This window comes from Schistocerca cancellata, chromosome 5 (assembly GCF_023864275.1).
Source record: "Schistocerca cancellata isolate TAMUIC-IGC-003103 chromosome 5, iqSchCanc2.1, whole genome shotgun sequence".
NCBI lineage: Eukaryota > Metazoa > Arthropoda > Insecta > Orthoptera > Acrididae > Schistocerca > Schistocerca cancellata.
The window spans coordinates 448,102,100-448,124,658 of NC_064630.1; the positions used below are offsets into that span (position 1 = coordinate 448,102,100).

General features: G+C 41.1%; 1 protein-coding gene across 1 annotated transcript in view; it reads right to left on the reverse strand.

The window, feature by feature from the left end:
• LOC126188596 (nephrin-like) overlaps positions 1-22,209 on the reverse strand; it is a 403,181-nt gene extending 380,972 nt beyond the window's left edge. Inside the window, exons 1-2 of the mRNA XM_049930197.1 lie at positions 22,194-22,209; positions 21,896-22,111 (exon numbers count right to left, since the gene is read on the reverse strand). Of these exons, the coding sequence (XP_049786154.1) occupies positions 21,896-22,111; positions 22,194-22,209 (232 nt within the window). The remainder of the gene's footprint in view (positions 1-21,895; positions 22,112-22,193) is intronic.
• Positions 22,210-22,559: the final 350 nt, after the last annotated feature.

Here is a 22,559-nt window from a genome sequence, read left to right on the forward strand (position 1 = left end):
AGGAAAGACACGTCTGTTCAAGCCTAAACTTGAAGCAAGGTTTTTTTTCCTTTTTTAAATGTGAACTCCACATTGAAGACGTAGCCTACCCGATGAAGCGATCATGAAAAAAGCCTAATCTCAGGAAGACTGATGAAACAGAAGCAGTAGGAGTTTTACAATGTTCTCAGTGAAACAATTTTTAGAAAGGAGGGCTTTTCTTTACTAGAACATGCTACAATACGCTCCACAATACGCTCCATGTGGCTTTTACCTTTCTTCAAACTGGAGCTGCGTAGATAGGTACCAGCTTTTCAGTCTCTGGATAAGGTGAAAGCCAAAATCACACAGCTGTTTCAAAGAACGGCTGCGGACAAGCTTTAACGTTGCTTTGAACCCCGGAAGGTAGGTGCGTAATGGAAACAGAGAAAAAGAAAAATAACACGTCAAAGCTGCACTAAGTTAATTATAAGAATTTTACAACTAACTGCATTTGATGCATCAGTTTGACTGCATGATTTCCACAGCTGGTATATGAAGCACAGGTGCTGTGTCTGCAGATCACACTCATCGTAGCTCAGTAGGCTGCCCTCCCATTGCTATGAGCAAACCAGGTCAGCCGGAACATTATCGACGTGTATAGTTGTCCACGTGCATTCAGCGCCTGGTGGAACCGCAATACCCGACGTGCTTTGTAACTAACTGCATGAATCGACCAACCAACCTCAAGCATACCTAACACGAGGCCCCCATTGATACTGTGTCGTATATCGGGTCTGTGGTACATTCATAGCTCGTTCTGTGTGTTGCCCTGCTGTGTTCACTAATTTAATGACTCATTCCACATGCCTCATCGCATCGTGTTCATTCTAACCCACGCATGGCTCATAAATAAAGATTCTGAGGCACACTCACATCAAAGTGATATATTAAAAAATTTGGATTTTTTAATTATTAGAACGTCTTATGAACATTTTAGAATTAGAATGGAGAAATAACACAGCCAGCCGACTGCAAATAATTGTTTAATACATTTTCCTAGGTGTCGACACCTCTAAGGATGTCTTCATCAGAATGAAAATTTATAAGGCCTATAAAGTAACACACATAAAAATAAGATTCACAGAAACATTAACCAATATGAGAAAGTCATAATACTGAAAGGTTACTTACGTAAAGTTGCACTGCGAGAAAGTAATAGCCAAAGATTAAAGCAGAGATGCTCAAGCGAAAAATTGAAAACTAAAAACTTTCTAGCCTTTGGTACGTACATCTTTCTAGGAACAACATCAGACAGAGCGGCCCAGTGGCTTACATTGCTGCTACGAAAACAATACCCAAATACTGCAGCCCGTCAGGCGTGGACAGTGACATATGCCCATTTAAGACATTATAACAGAATTAATCGAAGTAAACAACAGTTAACTACCAAAAAGAAAATTCAAAGGTGACAGCTTAATGTATTTTTTTTTAATACGAAGCAGCCAAGAAAATTAAGTACTACCAAGACCCATTTATTAGGCTTTAGTGCAATGCCCATTACGTTAAGTACCGAGTATTTTAAAGTATGTACACAAACTGCTGCATAGTCTAAAAAGGAAACTTTAGTAGTACACATCTATATCCGATTTGAAGAAAATATGTTTCGGAACTAGAGTCACGTAAACTTAGTAAAATTAAAGGAATCAAAAATGAGCGACTAGTGAATTCAAGCCATTTGAATAAAAAGTACGTAATTGTAACTGTTCGTTGACGATGAGGCCTTCATTCTTAGAATTATGCGTAAAAATTCCCAGCTCTTTTAGTAGATTGAGCCTTGACCTTTGTTTTCTCTAAGTAAACTGGAAATTTCTTCAGCTGAGGATTTGAGATTGTGAACAAGATTTTACTGTGAGATAGTGTAAGTGGAAAAGCCAACTTTACATCATTATTTTTTAACTAGAAGACGACAAGTTCTATAGGAAATAGGGCCTAAAAATGGAATCGAAAAACATTTTTACACTCGTTACTGTCAGAAAGAGCACTGAAGCCTGACGTACTGACTATAGCTTCGGTTTTATCTCTGAAGATGTTTTCAACTAAAGAGTTTTTATTAAATTCATCCCATCATTATGCTTCTCTGATAACAAGGTACAGAAGCTGCACGATGAAGGGCAGAATGGAAAAATGCTTTTTTTATTGGAGTGAGTAAGCACCGAAATAGCTGGCACCATCTGACCCATATTAGCGATTTTTCGAAAAATACGAAGGAAGGTCTGTTGTTGTCAAAGCCAATACTATGATCCAGGTACTACAGCTGACGATCATTATTTTGTAATTCACAAGTGAAGCTGATTTTGCCATGAACACAATTACAAAATACAGGCAAATGCTCAATACCTATCTGATGGAGACATCCATAGGTGTTGAAACATAGGTAAATGTGTTGAACAATTATTTGCAACCTGTTGGCTGTGTTATTTCTCCATTGAAACTGATATATGGTTTCCAAAAGACAGTCAAGTTCAAAACTGTATGTTTTTAGAACTGTTAAATTATGTTTCATGTACTTCCAGAAGGCTGAAATAGCTGAACCTGAGAGACACGTACCTACCTAGACACGAAGTTAAAGTTCCGCTTCTTACAACGGAGCGAAATCAAGGGAATGGCTGCACCTTTACTCTCTAATCTCTTTGTATCTTGTATTACACTTTGTTGAATCTATCGATGTTTAATATTAATGTTTCCACAGTGTTGAAGATAATGTTTTGTATGTGATACGGTTAATTCTATCGAGTGTAGTACAGGCTTTCTGAGTTTGCAATTATCTCCCTAGAGTTCGATAGAGTAAAACGTGTTACCACCCTGTTAAAACAGTTACATTACATATGTGGAGTGAGGTATCAAAAGCAGTAAGAGCCAAAGAAAGAGTCTCCATTATGATAAAGAAATCATGGAAAAAATAATCACTAATTGGACATTCATCAATCAACTTATTATAACTGTTGAAACGGCATTATTTGCTAGGGAAGTTGTGAGTATTAACGGATATGCACCCACGAACGACATAAAATATAAGGAGGCCACCCTCAGGGAGACTACCGAAAGAATCCCAAGAAGAAAGGAACAGACTATCATGGGAGACATGAATGGAAGAGTAGGAATTAGAGAATCCTGTAGAATAGTAAGAAAACATGGAGAGGATGTGTGTAATGTCAATTGGAATGACTGATTGCAATTTGTGAACAATTTGATTTGCCATCACATTTTTCAAACACGAGGACAATCATAAATATACTTGGCAAGAGAACACTAAAGAATTTCGTTCTATAATAGAGTATATTACCATTAAGGAGACATGTAGTTGCAAGGTAGTAGCCGTCAGATCTTACAGAGGAGCCAAGTGTGGAGGAGCCCAGTGTAGATCAGACCACTATCTTGTAAAAATAAAATCTTATTTGTCATGGAAGAACGCAAGTAATGATACAATTAACGTAAATAAAACGAACCAGACTGAGAATGATGAAACTATACCTTTTAATATTCACAGCCTACAAGACGAAAGTATCAGAACACTCTTGGCGGCCAGGGTGGAAAGGACATTGGTCGAATCATTTGAAGGACGTACAGAGGAAATAGGTGACTATATGAAAACTAATGTGAAAATCATAGCAACAGAGGTGTTGGGTAAAAAAGTTAGCAACCACAAACGTGCAGCAGAGTGGTGGTCAGAGGAAGTAGAGGTCCACGTTAGGGAAAAACGAAATGCGTTCCTTCTGTGGTTGGTTATTAAATGAGGACAGAGAAGAATATCTAGAAGAAGGAACAGTGGAATGAAATTGTCATGAAGATGATGAGATCCAGATTTTAGAAAGTGTTCAGGCGTTGAGAACAGGAAGTATGGTAAATCTCCTGCACTAGGCAATATGAATCTGGAGTGTCTGAAATATGGTGGTGATAAAACTGTGAAACTGATAATACAGTTCTACAACAAAATGATACATGGAGATTCAATATACAACGAGATGAAGCTAGATTACATTAATACCATATTTATGAAAGGGGATCGCAAAATTTGTTTAAACTATCGAGGAATTTGCGTTACAAACACATTAATAAGAATTTTTGTGAAAGGAATTAGAACATATTTTCACATTAGGACATATTTTGGTAGTAAAGTTTCACAGAAATTTAGAACAAGCAAAGGCCTTTTACAGGGCTGTCCCATGTCACCATCATTATTTAAAACCTATGTAGATATTTGCCCTAGAACATAGTCTCGTAAATGTAATAGTATGGGATTAGAAATAAGAGATGGAGTTTACCTACATCATTTATTATTTGCTGATAATCAAGTAGTCGTAGCTCAATATGGGGAGGATGCGAACTATATGTGCAATCAACTAGCAGTAGCATATAAAACTTGGGATTTGAAGATTAATTATCAAAAAACATAATATTTGATTAATGATTCAGATGAGCTATACATTGAAGGGAAGAAAATCAAAGAGATAAACACTTTCTGTTACTTGGGATCCATTTTAGAAATCGAGGGAAAAGGAGAGTCAGAAATCAAAAAAAGAGTTAGTAGCGGACGGAAGATACTTGCGATGCTTAACTCAGTCTTATGGAGCAGGAATGTAATGAGCGGAACTAAAAAATTAATACACAAATCTACATTAGATAGTGTGGATCTGTGTGGATCTGTACGGAATGGAAACCTGGACAATTAACCTGGAGCACATTAAAAAATTACAAGCTCTAGAGATGGACTTCTGGAGAAGATCGGCCAAACCGTCCAGGAAAGAGAAGATAAGAAACACCGAAATAATAAGGAGAATGGAAATAAAAGAAAGAATATATGACGTAATGAATAGGAAGAAATTACAGTGGTACGGGCATGTACGACGAATGGAGGAAGCCAAAATACCAAAATTGATACTGGAGGGGAGAAGAAAAATCGACGTGGCTCCAAAATGTACAGCTTACAATGAGGAGAGTGGGCGCAGAGGAAGAGGACACACAAGGTCGAAAGACCTGGAGAAATATTTTGAAAATATAGTTTAAGAACGTTTATTCTTCGCATAGTAATATCCGAGTAAATTGTTATGTTGGAGATGAGCCTCTTTAATGAAGAAAAACTCAAAATAATAAAAAAAATAACATTACGTAAGGGTGCGAAACACATGTCGTTAATTCCTCTTGATAAAGCGCGTTATTTGCAAACACCTTTTTTTTGTCAGTTGAGATGCTGTTTGATGATCTTCGGAATGTGTGCATTGAGTATAAAAGCCAAAGCACTCAGAATTATTCTAGCAACACATTGGTAATACATATTCCCATACTTCACTAGTACTGATACCACGACTGACTGCACTCATGGATTATCACGTAAACGTAAGGTTAAATTCTCGAGTCCGGTTTATCTTACTCTATGCATCTTTTGTGACATCTTACAACTATTTTTTCACGCGCAAACTGTAAAGTAGCCCTGTGGTTAGGGTTCTATACTTAACAGCTTGCCCTACTACAGGGCATAACAAACGCGTATGGCCAAACTATCGGGAAACAAGGAAGAAAATATTTTATAGGACATGGGTCGAGAAACGCTTTAATTTATGCTGGACCTGAATTGCTACAACTCCTCAACACATTATTTATGAGTAACGTACAACAGAAGAGCATACCGTCACAGAATGACTGGTTAATTAAATAAATTGCTCGAAATGCCCTTCATTAGCAAGGACACATAAAGCAACCCGCCGTCGCACTGAATCTCTGATTCCTCTTCCACTTGAACTTTTCTCCTCCATTCAACACGTCTCAAGCAGTAGGCGTAAGCGTTCCATGCTCCCTAAGACAGCGATCAATTCCTTCAAAAGTCATTCGTCGTAATTGAAGTACTCTCCAGATACAAACTTCACGGTCTGCTAATCCGCAAAAGATTGTCTCCTAACTCCGCACCCGAGTAAACTTATACTGAACCGGAAACCAAGTCGATGAGGAACACCACACAGAAAGTGCTACGTGCTGGCACAATCACTCATGAACAATAAACAGTTGATGACGTTTTCTTCACAAACGGTGAACAGTTCGTGCTAGTTAGTGATATTAGTAGAGCAATGAAGCTATTCGTATGTCAACACAAGCAATAAAGTGAGCCACATGCCAACATTACCATCGTACAATTGGAACAACGGATGCCGCCAGTGAACCTGAAAGTTAGAACTTACTGTACAGTCTAAGAAAACGTAACCAAGGGGGTATGTTGAACATCTCATGTAAGAAATCATTTAATGTACTATTTGTACCTTCTGTTCCTGTTCGTTTCCCATCACAAATGTTATTATGAAGAGAAGTAGAAAATATGCTCTAACATGGAAACAGTGTTTCCCGACATATACCCACGTAACACATCTTATTCCTCAGTGTGTGAGGAATGTTTTCTTCGTGTCTCGCCATACCTTTTTTTTACATGTGCATATCTGACTTTGTGCAACAGCGAGACGAAAGCAGCAACACGCAGCAAGCAATAGAGCGATGAACACTAAGTCATTGCAACATTCAAACCAACGTTCAGTCTGGTGAATATTTTCACTCCGGTATTTACAGGGCAGGAGCGCGTTCACGAAATGGTTCATTTCATGGTAAGTTGTTGATGAAGTACAAAGTGTTCATGAATGCATATTAATGAACATTTTCGGTGTTTCACTTCGAGACCTCTCCTGCGTGCAAATGTAATCTCTGTCCTTCGCCTTTTGTGTTCACTAAGAGCAGCATGTGCGCAGGCGGGCGGCAACGTTCCCAAACATCGCACCACATGAAACACAAACACAGATCGCGAGTGCTCTTCCGCATCAGCAGGCTCGATGAACAGAACGTATCACTCACTGATATTGCTCTGGGATTTATGGTCCCGCGTCGCAGGCGGCGCTGTTGCTCGTTTCGCTCTCGCAGATACTGTCGAAATATATCTGACAGATGAGTATGCGCACGCATACATGCCTCTTCCTTTGTGAAGAAAACAATACTAACTACACTTCGCGTGAGTAGTTCCGGAAGAGTGCTTCCGGGGAGAATATCCACTTCGAAAATTTTATACCGACGTAGTAAACGTAAACAATTTGTCGAAACGCACTAAAATAAATGAAAACAGTCGTTAGACGTTTCGGGATGACTGGAAATTTTGATTTACTAATGGCAGTGGACTAGATGTTGTCTCTGTACGATACTAAAGAACACTGCATTGCAGTCGGTATTCCTTTTATTTCTATAGTCTTTTAATGTTGTTTAGTATTCAAAGTTGTTGTTAATGGACACTCTTGTAAAATATTTCTCCAGGTGTCACAAGTATTACACACTCTATGAAAGAAAAACCACGCACCACGAAGCAGTCATCGGAATGGGACGGAAATCGGCGGATGTGATGTACGTGTACAAAAAGAAATGATTAAAACTGTAGAAAAACTGGATGATTTATTCAAGAGAGAAAGAGCTTCACAAATTAGAAAGTCAACAACGCATTGGTCCACCTCTGGTCCTTATGTAAGCAGTTATCCGAATTGGCATTTATTGACAGTTGTATTGTATATCTCCTGAAGTACATCATGCCACATTATGTCCAATCGGTGCGTCAGATCGTCAAAACTCCGATCTAGTTGGATGGTACAGCCCATGGTGCTCCAAACGTTCTCAATAGGCTATTTTTCTCCGTTAAAAATATGGTTCGGATTGTTGTTGTTCTGTTTGATGATAAAGTCCAAACTTCACACATAATATTTGTTATTTTTATGTAATCAAAGCTTAAAAATCGTTAAATATCAAGATTTGGACAAGTTATCTAACACGATCTGTTATTGGCTGAAGATCTGGTGACGTTACAGACTAGGAATAAGACAAAGCTAAATGTGTGTTATTGGATCTTTAGCCGTAGCTACGAGGTTTTTACGTAATTTTTCCTCAAACAGTTTAGCTGCATAGTGATGGAAAACGCAGTTTTTAAGTAACAATTGGAAGAAATTTTGTGAACCCTGATACTAGTAAACTTGTCCAAGTTGATGCGTTTATGCTCTACCCATTTAGCGCAGCGATACGGGCATCGACGGATACTCCTCTCCCTATTCCCTGAGCCATCCATAAACTCATTCCAAACATATCAATTGTAGAACTTTCTCAAATGGGTCCGTATGCTACGGTGTAACTACACTGTCGACGATCATTCATGAGCTACGGCCCAAAGCACAATAAAATTGTTCTTGGCAAATCTTAGAGCCGATTTCCTATCTAGAAGACACTCAGCAGAAATACCACTATAAGCAGGCGCTCGGGGCCACAACGGATAGCGGATCTGACTGTGGGAAGAGGAGTCACATGTTCCATTCCTCGAAGAGTCATATACTTTCTTAAAATTTTACCGAAACACGAAAAGTTAGCAAAAACTGATTACAGCAGTTGTTAGTTACATATAGCTTCACATTAATCTTAGCGTGAGAAATGGACTACAGGGGATAAAAGTATTTATTTTGCGAACAAACAGTCCACTTTTTTGGAAAGCATTGCTAGTAGTGAAGATATCACCATACATCCACAGTACACCGAACTGTAGACGGTGGGATCTTCTATACGGAGAGATATAAAGCATATACATCGTGCAGGTCAAACAAACGTAAATGCTGTGATGTTTGTGAGCGTATAATGACGTCAGTGTCTGAGGCTTCATCTTTACGTAAGATGATGATACATCAAAAGTTTAAACAATAAGGATCCTAGGTGGACAGTACCAAGTTAAAAAAAGAATCAATGTCTCTTGTAGGGTAAACAGTGTGTGGTCATATTAATTAGAAAATATTTTTTGGTCGTGACAGGTGTGAACAGCGACTGCAAAAGAAAGCGCATTTATACAGCAGAACAAACAATAATATACTGCTTCTAGTTTGTGAGGTGAAGATTTGTAGATGTGATTTGGTTTTCATATAAAAGGACAATTGAGTCGATTTCCAAAGAAGTTAAAATACTCTTTTTTATTCTATATATGATGTTGTGGTCTTCAGTCCTGAGACTGGTTTGATGCAGCTCTCCATGCTACTCTATCCTGTGCAAGCTTCTTCATCTCCCAGTACCTACTGCAACCTACATCCTTCTGAATCTGCTTGATGTATTCATCTCTTGGTCTCCCTTACGATTTTTACCCGCCACGCTGCCCTCCAATACTAAATTGGTGATCCCTTGATGCCTCAGAACATGTCCGACCAATCGATCCCTTCTTCTAGTCAAGTTGTGCCACAAATTCCGCCCCAATCCTATTCAATACCTCCTCATTAGTTATGTGATCTACCCATCTAATCTTCAGCATTCTTCTGTAGCACCACATTTCGAAAGCTTCTATTCTATTCTTGTACAAACTATTTATCATCCATGTTTCACTTCCATACATGGCTACACTCCATACAAATACTTTCAGAAACGACTTCCTGACACTTAAATCTATACTCGATGTTACGAAATTTCTCTTCTTCAGAAACGCTTTCCTTGCCATTGCCAGTCTACATTTTATATAATCTCTGCTACGACCATCATCAGTTATTTTGCTCCCCAAATAGCAAAACTCCTTTACTACTTTAAGGGTCTCATTTCTTAATCTAATACCCTCTGCATCACCTGACTTAATTCGACTACATTCCATTATCCTCGTTTTGCTTTTGTTGATGTTCATCTTATATCCTCCTTTCAAGACACTGTCCATTCCGTTCAACTGCTCTTCCAAGTCCTTTGCTGTCTCTGACAGGATTACAATGTCATCGGCGAACCTCAAAGTTTTTATTTCTTCTCCATGGATCTTAACACCTACTCCGAATTTTTCTTTTGTTTCCTTCATTGCTTGCTCAATATACAGATTGAATAACATCGGGGATTGGCTACAACCCTGTCTCACTCCCTTCCCAACCACTGCTTCCCTTTCATGCCCCTCAACTCTTATAACTGCCATTCGGTTTGTATACAAATTGTAAATAGCCTTTCGCTCCCTGTATTTTACCCCTGCGCCCTTCAGAATTTGAAAGAGACTATTCCAGTCAGCATTATCAAAAGCTACAAATGCTAGAAACGTAGGTTTGCCTTTCCTTAATCTAGCTTCTAAGATAAGTCGTAGGGTCAGTATTGTCTCACGTGTTCCAATATTTCTACGGAATCCAAACTGATCTTCGCCGAGGTCGGCTACTACTAGTTTTTCAATTCGTCTGTAAAGAATTCGCGTTAGTATTTTGCAGCCGTGACTTATTAAACTGATATTTCGATAATTTTCACATCTGTCATCACCTGCTTTCCTTGGGATTGGAATTATTGTATTCTTCTTGAAGTCTGGGGGTATTTCGCCTGTCTCATACATGTTGCTCAACAGATGGTAGTTTTGTCAAGACTGGCTCTCCCAAAGCCGTCAGTGGTTCTAATGGAATGTTATCTACTCCCGGGGCCTTGTTTCGACTTAGGTCTTTCAGTGCTCTGTCAAACTCTTCACGCAGTATCATTTCTCCCATTACATCTTCATCTACATCCTCTTCCATTTCCATAATAGTGTCCTCAAATATATCGCCCTTGTATAGACCCTCTATATACTCCTTCCACCTTTCTGCTTTCCCCTCTTTGCTTAGAAGTGGGTTTCCATCTGTGCTCTTGATATTCATACAAGTGGTTCTCTTTTCTCCAAAGGTCTCTTTAATTTTCCTGTAGGCAGTATCTATCTTACCCCTAGTGACATGAGCCTCTACATCCTTACATTTATCCTCTAGCCATCCGTGCTCAGCCATTTTGCCCTTCCTGTCGATCTCATTTTTGAGACGTTAGTATTCCTTTTTGCTTCATTTACTGCATTTTTATATTCTCTCCTTTCGTCAATTAAATTCAATATTTCTTCTGTCACCCAGGGATTTCTACTAGCCCTCGACCTTTTACCTACTTGATCCTCCGCTGCCTTCACTACTTCATTGCTCAAAGCTACCCATTCTTCTTCTAAAGTATTTCTTTCCCCCATTCCTGTCAATTGTTCGCTTATGCTCTCCCAGAAACTCTGTACAACCTCTGGTTTAGTCAGTTTATCCAGGTCCCATCTTCTTATATTCCCACCTTTTTGCAATTTCTTCAGTTTTAATCTGCAGTTGATAGCCAATAGATTGTGGTCAGAGTCCACATCTGCCCCTGGAAATGTCTCACAATTTAAAACTTGGTTCCTAAATCTCTGTCTTACCATTATATAATCTATCTGAAACCTTTTAGTATCTCCAGGGTTCTTCCATGTATGCAATCTTCTTTTATGATTCTTGAACCAAGTGTTAGCCATGATTAATTTGTGCTCTGTGCAAAATTCTACCAGGCGACTGCCTCTTTCATTTCTTACCCCCAATCCAAATTCACCAACTACGTTTCCTTCTCTCCCTTTTCCTACTACTGAATTCCAGTCACCCATGACTATTAAATTTTCGTCTCTCTTCACTGTCTGAATAATATCTTTTATTTCATCATACATTTCTTCAATGTATTCGTCATTTGCAGAGCTAGTTGGCATATAAACTTGGACTACTGTAGTAGGCGTGAGCTTCGTGCCTATCTTGGCCACAATAATGCATTCACTATGCTGTCTGTAGTAGCTTACCCGCATTCCTATTTTTTATTCATTATTAAACCTACTCCTGCATTACCCCTATTTGACTTTGTATTTATAACCCTGTATTCGTCTGACTAAAAGTCTTGTTCCTCCTGCCACCGAACTTCACTAATTCCCACTATATCTAACTTTAATCTATCCATTTCCCTTTTTAAATTTTCTAACCTACCTGCCCGATTAAGGGATCTGACATTCCACGCTCCGATCCGTAGAACGCCAGTTTTCTTTCTCCTGATAACGACGTCCTCCTAAGTAGTCCCCGCCCGGAGATCCGAATGGAGGACTTACCTCCGGAATATTTTACCCAAGAGGACGCCATCATCATTAACCATACAGTAAAGCTGCATGCCCTCGGGAAAAATTACGGCTGTAGTTTCCCCTTGCTTTCAACCGTTCGCAGTACCAGCACAGCAAGACCGTTTTGGTTGGTGTTTCAAGGCCAGATCAGTCAATCATCCAGACTGTTGCCCCCTGCAACTACTGAAAAGGCTACTGCCCCTCTTCAGGAACCACACGTTTGTCTGGCCTCTCAACAGATATCCCTCCGTTGAGGTTGCACCTACGGTACGGCTATCTGTATCGCTGAGGCACACAAGCCTCCCCAAGGTCCGTGGTTCATGGTTTTTTATATATATATATATATATATATATATATATATATATATATATATATATATATATATATATATATAAAACCATTTATTAAAAAACAATGTTACTAATTCCTAATATATACTAAGTTCATGTACTCTTGTACACGCTATACATGAAGTGATTTAAACAAAAACAATTTGATCATTTCACTTCTGCTAATGTTAAAGAAAGACAGCAGGAGATTGTGTTACTGCCTAAATTATCAGAAAGAATTAAGTTAACATCAAGAAAAGTTATTCTAAAGACATTCGAACTTCAACACGAAGAAATAAAATGTGCACTATGAATTACATGTGCTCCAACCTTTACAGAAGCATAACTAGCTCTTTATGAGGGATATCAGCAAGTTGATGGGAAAATTCTAAATATAAAACAATTCAATAATCGTACTGAACAATTTCTGAAATACTTGAGAATGGCGGAAAGGAGATATTATAAAGTTGACTAGCCTTCAAAATACACTTTCTGGACATTAATTGAATGGTAAGTACCTGAAGTGATCAGCCCTATGCAATAAGTCTTTCACTGCAAAACTGACTTACACATCACAGTGCAAAAATGAGCAGGCCAATGTACCATCTATTGAATATTACACAATATCAGTTACAGTCTTATGGTTTTAACCAATTGATGAGGATATTTGCATAAAAACTGTCAATTTCCAGATTTCTAATATAAACGAATAATGCAGCTTTAACATTTTGTGTTTTGGCACTATTAGACCCGCAATCTGACTCTCACGTAAGTTCTGTGCATCAGCTTATAAATTTCAAAAATTTCTTTTTTATATTAACCAATGCCCATTTTTTCAAATACAGTTTTCTACATATTAACGAACTTTTTCTTGTGATTCGAATACCTTCTAATTTTGTGGAATTCACACAGCATGTGTACCTTGAACTCTATGGTGCTGTCGGATCCTAATTTGTTAAGGATGTAATTATAAAAATTTTCCAGCAACCACACAGCGGTTTTTTTTTTTCCTGGGAAATAGCGTGCTTGAGGCCTTTGTGTCAATGACAACGATATAAACTCAGGGAAGCTATTTGCTTCCGGATCCACATCCAACTATTTATGTGTCCACTGCAAGTATATCTATGACAGATTGTGTCAACTAGATGGCATTGTTGACATAAATTAGTTTCACAGAGTCCGATTGCGTGCAGTCTTTCATTGGCGCTAACTATGTTGTTAACTGTCTTGTACCGTGACGCTTTTATATTAAACGTGAGCACATTAGAACTAATGTTTTTCCAGATCTCAGTCCACTCAATGTTTAGAAACTGTCGTTCCATTTTGTTCCTTCCCTCGCTTTTCCTTCGTTCCCGCAATATCGCCCTTGATGTTAAATGCCGTGACTGCCTGAGTTCGACACTTGCATAACTAAATTCAACATAGAAAGTCCTCACATGCTGTACACGACTGTTCATATTTTGCACGTCACTCGGGGGAAGCAGGCTTCGAGGTTTAATGATCTCGAAAAGTTGACTGGTTATGCTTTCTCGCGAGTCTCCTATTAAGATAACTTGCCGTTTGATAAAAAGTGCAGAGGCTTTATCTCTTATATCAGTTAATCCTAGTCCACCATTTTTAGGATCTAAAGTGGTTACTGTAGCAGATGCTCTGAACATTTCACCTCTCCACAAAAAGTTGGTGATTTTGGACATTATTCTCCTCGCTATCATTCTCGGTATTGGAAACAGCTGGGCAGTATAATAAGCTTTAGCAAGGATGCATCAGTTGATATACATCGTTCTTTGGACCTGGTTCATATGTCCAGTTAAGTTCTCTATAATGGCCACTTGCACTTTATCTGCTGCAACCTTCCAATTTAAAGTCGTCATTTTCTTGGGGCATGTTGTCACGGTGATCCAAAGTATTTTATGTTGTCGGGCTAATTTTACCCACTCGACGATGATATTATCAAAACCTCTGAGATCTAACATCTTACTTTTTTTTCGTTTGTATTGGCTCCAGATGCTCTACAGTACGAATCAGTGACTGTTGCTAGCGTGGTTACCTCGTCATTATTCCTTATAATGACCACTATATCGTCAACATCGGCTCTTATAAATGTTTTATTTCCTGATAATGTTGAGCCTTTTAATCTAGCATGGACATATCGGAGGAAAGTTTCCAGCGAAATGGCGAAGAGCGACATGGACAGAAGACTTCTTTGAGGAACACCTCGTTGTAATTGCATCGGCCTGGATTGTTGACAATTCACCGCTATTTTAGCATTTATTCCAGTTGCTATGTTCCTAATCAACTGTATGACCCTATCGTTGAAACATATTTTCTTCAATGTCAATGAAAATCATTAAAATCTTTGTTTCCAAGATTTTTTGGCACCAGAACCATTTTACTCTCCTTAAACTCAGCCGGAATCATTTTACCCTGAATAACCTCATTTAAAATGTCCGTGATTTTCGCGCCTACTATTGGCCAGTAACGGATGTAAAACTCTGCTGGCAGACCATGCGGTCTTGACGATTTTTTTGGTGGTGAGGCGCACAGAGTCTCATACACGTCTTCCTCACTGACAACCTCGAGAAAATTTTCGTTGTCATCCTCTGTCAGCTGTGGGGCTAGGATGTGAAGGAATTCTACCAAGGAAGCATCACTACTTTGATGTACAGAATATAGCTCGCAATAATACCGATAAATCTTGTTCATGATTCCCTGCTGGATTCTGGGAATCGTACCATGTTTTGTTCCAGTTTCGCGAATAAAAGTCCTTCTCCCGTTTTTCGTATGCTTCATTAAACGATATAGGGAAGTAGTTTCATCTTCTGACACCAAATATGCCTTCGATTTTATTTTCAACCCTTCCATTTGACTTCTCTTGATATTAAGTAACTTGGGTTTGACTTTTTTGATGTCTGCTATCCGAAGTGTGGAACCTGCTGAGACTTGATCATATAGATCCCTCAAAACGGAATAGCAATATTCTATAATGCATTTCATTTCTCTTGCGCTCTGGGCACTGTATTGAATAAGAATCTTCCTCAACTTTGTCTTTGCTATTTTAACCCACCAGTCAACAGCAGTGGCACATCTACTACGAGCACGCAGGCATATTGTCCATGTTTGTTTAATTAGGTCTTCTAAATCATGATTTACTAACAAGGAAGTGTTAAAATTCCACTGATTCTTGAATCGACGAACTGGATGTCTTGTAAGATTTATGCAAGCTAAGACACTTGAATGGTCTGAAAAGTACGTAGGATTGGTTTCTACTTTTGTCACGAAAGTTTCAAGATTTTTAGAAATATATAATCTGTCAATCCTGCTACGTGATGTTGCCGTGACATAAGTGAACTCAACGATGGAGGGGTATTTGATTCCCCGCATATCCTTTAATTCTAAACAGGTGACTAGTTGTTTTAGTTCACTTGAGAAGTTAAAATTAGGTAACAGATCTTTTTGATTTAAAACACAATTAAAATTACCTCCAAGTAATAACTGTCTTGTAGTTTTCCTTGACGAGTCTATCAGGTCATCTTTGAAGAAACGTGCACTGTCAGGTAGGTGAGAACTTCCTGAGGGGGTATACAAGTTGATGATAGTCACATCATAAATATTTAGTCCTAGTCCCCTTTCGGATCCCAGTCGTTTCACCTCGCTTACTGTAACCACTTCCCTCACCAAAACAGCTGTTCCGACACTTGTTTCGGAAGACACATTTATGTAACTGACAAAACCAGGAATTATTAAATCCGAAATTACAATTTCTTGGAACAGGGCAATATCAGTCGCGGATTTTTACAAAAATTTCTTAAGGGCCAATAATTTCAAACCGGACGTAATTTTATTTATGTTTATAGTGGAGACAGAATAAGATTGCGTCATTGTGCTGTCACTATGTAGTTGTTTCGATGAACTAATTTAGTTTCCTGTGGTTCAGGGTTCAGTTAAGCTGTAACAGTTTTCTCGGAAGGCTGAACATGGAATAACACTTCAATCAGTTTATTAGTTACTGTCTCGGTTTTTTTTTCTATTTCTGATGTTTTCTCTTGTAACGCAAGCAGATTGATTTCCTGGTAAACTTTCAAATTTTTCCTCCAGTGGTTCCTGTAGGACCGTTTCGGACCGTTTCGGACCGAACATTCTTTGGGCTTGGGTCGCCCCTACCGGATTTTCCCTTCCCTTGGTTACGAGCTTCATTCTCATTTGGTTGCGTCGGTATTTTACTTTGTGGATTATCTGGAGCAGCAGCAGCAGACGGTTTTGCAATTTCGGTTGCCGGCGCCAGCCCTGAGGTGTTGACCGTGATTTCAGTTTGGCCACCACTTCCTCGTTCTTTATTAATTTCACTTACTTCCTGATCGAGGGAAACAAATGGAGACTGCAGTTTTTCAAGCTCTCCCTGAATTTTTTTGTTAACAGGTAGCTGCTGATCTGTTGTACCTGTTGTTTCTTGCAAATTAATGCTGATTACACCCCCTTCATTTTCTGGTACAGTATGTGTATTATCTTTCTGTTCATCAGTTTCCATTCGCATTTCGCCTCCTCATCACACTGTTTTTGCTTGCGAAGTGAGGGAGTGGCTCAAAACAGCTCGTCCTCTGAACAACTATCAGTTGTCTCCAGAGGTCGTTTCTTCGGTTGCATTTCAGTTTCACGAGTAGTGGCAACAGGGTTTCCCTTTGTTGTTAACGGAGGAAATTGACTGTTATCGTGAAAAGGGAGACATCAGCTTCGCCCGCTGCGTTAACATCCTCAACCAGTTGATCCGGGCTATTCCTTGGTAACAGATCATTTAAGGTAAGCTTCTGACGCTGTATCAAATTACTTTTAAGAACAACAGTTCGCCGTGGACAATCCTGTCTGAAGTGACCAGTTCCGTTACATATATGACATGTAGGTTCCTGACCTGTATAAATAATTGGTACCCTATACCGACAACCAGTTATGTGAGGCGGAATATTCGTCTTAACGTCCATCTCTACACAGTGGACCCCGATGAAAGAATGCAGTTGAAGCGAGGCGACCATCTTTCATTTGCAATTGATTTAACGTCGAGGTAGTTTCAAAGAGCTTCCTCAATCTTATCATTTTCAATTTCAATGGGAAGATTCAAGACAAGATTGGTTTTGTAATGAATGTCCGCTGTATAGATGGAAATCTTACGTTTATAACCATTTCTATCAGCAAAATCTACTTCATAGCCCCACTTTTGTAACACTTTATCAACAGTCGCAGCACTGATTAACTTGACAAAAACACAGTATTTTTCCTGATCCAGTTGCCAGGTGTGGAAGGTTTCAGAATTGGGACCAATTACCTGCGTAATCCAGTCATCTATTACCAGGAATGTTGGCTGAACAGGACGGGATTCCTTGTCAAAAGCAAATACCAGGTTATTCTTCCTGAGGTTTGTAGCCATGGTTAATCCAGCGACGCAGTTTCGGTTAAGCAACCGAAATTCCAATTAGCAGCAGCAAGACCAGAAAGAGCGATGAGTCACAAGTAATAGGAACTATCACGGAAATTAACGGACGGTCAGCACTCGGCGAAGCACAAGTACGGTTGGATTCGAACCAGAGGTCTCCTGACATGATCTTAGTCACTTCGACGGTGTACTGCTGTAACAAATGAGCTACCGAATAATTTGTGTGAAGCTGGATAAAACCATTTTCCGTAAGAGCCTAATTACGTTGTATGACACCATCCTTCCTTGAAACAGTGGGAAAGAAGATCTCGGAGGTAAATTAATATTAACTTCACAGTGCAACACATTTTTAATTACATTAGTGCACTTGTTCGTCGACATGGTGGTTATTTGCCAGTACAGTGTAACACATTTTACCCATCATCTCAGTGTGTGTAACACTCAAAAACAACTTTTCGGAGTTTTTGTATACTTATTTCTAGAGTGTAGTAATACACACCATCTGTAACCCATATTCTGGAAAATAAATTCCACAACAAGTCATCACTGTGATTCAGCATTATGACTGTAGGAGCAGCGAGGTTACGAGTGACGTCACAAGCATTCCATGAATCGACATTAGCATTTTAGTGGGCTTTAAAATTATTTGAATTGCATTTCCATTTTCGTAAAGGAGTACTGAAATTCAATAGAAAAAAGCGTGTTAGGAACATAACATGACATAACTAATAATTTAAGGCATTTTACAAGAAAGAGTCAAACACTCCTTTTGGCAGGAGGTCGCTGGAACGACGGCCGTTTACTATCGCGGCAAAATAAAACACTACAGCAGCCCTTATGATTTGTTTTATTTTGTTGCTACCAGTTTCAGCGCTTCAGTGAGTCATCTTCAGGCTGTTTTTTATGTGGTACAGGTTGATATGAGACCCATACGTAACACACCAGTTGCCAGCAACTCCTACCATCAACTGCCAGTTATTGGTAGCGCCAGACTGGCGCGTGAGATTTATCTTTTTAAACTTGGCAGCACTGGTTACCGCGCCGGATGGTGGTGGGTGACATTGAACGCGGCGCCGCCTGTCGCTACGCGGCCTCTGATTGGTGCGCTCGAAGGACGCGCGATTCAAAGCAGAGCCAGGCAGGCAGACCTAAGACGAATTGCCATGAAGGGCAAGAGAACAGAGCAAAGAATATCTTTCGCGTACCGCTGTCCTGTAAGGGTCCGGCGGGTAACAACGAAGGGCACCTACTATGAAATGAAATGAAAGCCCAAACCATCACTCCTGCATGGCCGGCCGTACGGCGGACGACAGTTGTCCGGGGCCTCTCCAGGAAAGTCTTCGCTGGTCATAGCGGTTCAGTTCAAAACAGGATGCATCATCTAGTCTTTTCAATGAGATTCCAGGCCGTAGCAGAATCGTTTTGGATGACATCCGTGACACTATTGCAGCGCAGTGCTACGTCCACGATATTCTACCCCACCCGTTTTATCACACTTTGTGGCACGCCATCCTGGGCTTACATTTCATTAAGGCAAAGTCCACCCGCACGCTTGTCTGGATACAAAAAGCAATCTACTAAACTGTGGCATATCGTGATCTACAAACCACAAGCGCCATACACTGGATTGTCTTCTCGTCAGAGCAAGAAGTCATGTGAGAGAGGGCTATGTCCAGTGCGAAGACGAATGAGAGGGGCCACATCGTGTCTGTGCGGTTGCAAGGAGGTACGTCATAGCCAAGTTGTGGAGTTAACCAGACGTGTATGTTGTTTGTGATTTCCACCCATTTGCCTTCCATTTATGAGTGACTCTGAGCCTCAACAACCAGGTGATAGCATGCAGGTGGATGGAACACTGATCGAATTGAGAGTGATGATTCGCCACACCCTTGGCAGCTACATCCGAGACTTTGATTTCATTTAGACCCATGCGTCCTGCCTCTATACTTCGTAAGTGGATATTTTAGACTAATTTATCCCCAGGGTACAAATCTTGTAGACATTGAAGGGCGTTCAGGCACTACGAAGTTAGCATACAAGCCCATTACTCTGGAAGCAACATTCACGAACACTTGTTGGAATGAGTATTCATGTGGGGAGAGGTCAGTTACAGCATCTCTTGTAACGCATCTTCATTTTTCAGCCATAGATGCATTACATATGCAAATATTCCTTTGTATTCTGTTTTATCCATATTTTTACAACTCTTTTCCATGGGCCTGTTGTGATTCACACTTTACTTCCATGACTGTTTTCGTTGTAATCTAAGACACCAAGATAGCTGTGAACTACCCTGGACGTTAATGTGGGCTACTTGCATCCTTTCGTGCTTAATGTCTTCCCCGACGGTGACGGCATATTCAAACTGGATGTCACGTCCACGTCACTTGGCCCTAATCACATTAAAAGGGGTGATCAAGAAGTTTCCATTTCGATGCATTACTGCAGCGTATACGCAACGTAGCGCTGCTTCGACGTGCGTATGTAAGCACCGACGTGTAAGCAAGGGTTTGGTATGGCATTCGTGTCTTTCCGACATGCGTGCGGTAAATACGGAGTCGCAAACTATGACGACATTACTAATAAATGCGTGCGAATGGGACGAACGTGCTGTTATTGTTTTCTCGGCTGCTGAAGGAGAAACACTGGTAGACATCCGTCTGAGATTGAAAAATGAGTAAGGGGAAGCATTTCTGTGGAAATTCATCGTTGTGGAACAGTGCCCTGCTGGTCACGATTGGTCTGTCGACCTGGGAGAGCAGCCTAAACTGGGAGGCTCAAGTGGGAGACACCTGACCCCCTCCTCTCTAGTCCTGATATCTCTCCATGCGAGTATCAAGCGGGTCCTTTAAAAAAGGTCGTTGAGAGCCGGACGAGGTTGTGCAGGGGATAGTCGTTGTGAAACACGAGAAATAACCAATACACCAGCAGTGACAGCACCGCCCTGGCCCGCGCTGAGTGCTCCCGTCATGAAATAGCGCTGCTCAGTCGCTGGTGGAGTACTTGTTTTCCTCGTGTTTTACTTTCCCTTTTAATATATAATGCTAGGACAAATATCGCATGACACTAATTTGGGAAAACTTGTATTGTATTGTATGGTATTGTATTGTAACCGGGGACCTAGAAACGACGGTGAGGCTCCGTCCCCGCCGCAGCCGCAGTGGTCCACACCCCCACGACGACTACCGCAGTCCACTTCACCTCTCCGCCGCCCCACACCGAACCCAGGGTTATTGTGCGGTTCGGCCCCCGGTGGACCCCCCAGGAAACGTCTCACACCAGACGAGCTGTAACTCCTATGTTTGCGTGGTAGAATAATGGTGGTGTACGCATACGTGGAGAACTTGTTTGCGCAGCAATTGCCGACATGGTGTAACTGAGGCGGAATAAGGGGAACCAGCCAGCATTCGCCGAGGCAGATGGAAAACCGCCTAAAAACCATCTACAGACTGGCCGGTTCACCGAACCTCGACACAAGGCGGATTCGTGCCGGGGACCAGGCGCTCCTTCCCGCTCGGAACGCCGTGCGTTAGACCGCACGGCCAACGGGGCGGGCTTTGGGAAAACTTACTCGAATGAGCTGCTAAAGGTTCGCTTTGGAAGTCCTTTGTTTATAACGGGAAATAAATCGACACTTACTGTCGACACTGGGCGTTGCATGGAATACGTGATCAGCTGTACCTGTTTACCTGTTTGGTTTAACTTCAACTAGACACTGGAGAAACAAAACTGGTAATAACTGCCAAAACACTAGGGAAATTGAGACTGACAATTCTTAGGAGAGAAGCCGGCATAATGGATCAAGGAGCATAATAGTTAACTCACATTAACGTGCTGATCACCTAATTCACCTGATCTGCAACCGATGGAACACATGTGCGATGCTATCAGGCTGCTGCACAGGGCCCAGAAATCTCCAACGCGTAGTTTCGGGGAGTGGCTAGATGTGGTCCCATGTAGCTCCGGAAAACTTTCATCGACTTTCCGAGACCGTGTCACGCAGAATTGCATCTCTACTGCATCTCAAAGGCGGACCAATATGCTATTAAGTTGTAATATTAGGGAACGGTTCGAATGTGACATATTTATCCAAGTAAAGGCATGGTTCACTTCATAGCTTGACATGGCACCCACAATTGAATTTATACCGCATGCATCCCACTGTCAGTGAAGAGAAGAATGTACTTGTGCTGTGAGAGCTTCTCAAAGCCGGTCGAGCGAGTGGTACTCACGGTATAGGTCCAGGCGCACGGTGGCCTCGACGGGCGGCGCTAGCGGCGAGTTGCTGGCGCGGCAGGTGAGCGTCGCGTGCAGGTCGGCCCTGGAGAGCGCCGCCACGACCAGCACGCTGCGCACCGACCAGGGCCCGCCCTCAGCGTCGGGCCGCGTCTCCGCCGCCTCCAGCACGCGGCCGTCCCGCAGCCAGCGCACAGTGGCCGGCGGCCGGCCTGCACACGCGAGAGGGCGCCGGTCACAAATACGCAGCTGTGCTTGCCACAACACCTTAGGGCTACTGTCACCCACACAAACTAGCCAGGATACACATACTTCCCAGGGTGCGCACCGACTATACGTAGGGCGTTTAATAATGAATGCAACACGTTTCTTTCTTTTCTGAAAGGAGGCTGGTGTTACTCTGTCTTCCAATACACCATACTGTTCCCTACTATTTTGGGTGAAAAATCCTATTTTCTTATATAATCCCCATTCAGCGCGACGGCCTCACGCCACGTTGCTGTGAGCCTCTGTATGCCCGTGTGCTACCACTCTAATGGTCGAAATCGGAGCCACCGTCTTGCTGCGTCAATATTCTCCTCATCATCTACGTATTGCTTCCCAGGGAGAGTATCCTCCATTGGTTCAACCATATGGAATTCGGAAAGAGCGAAATCCAGG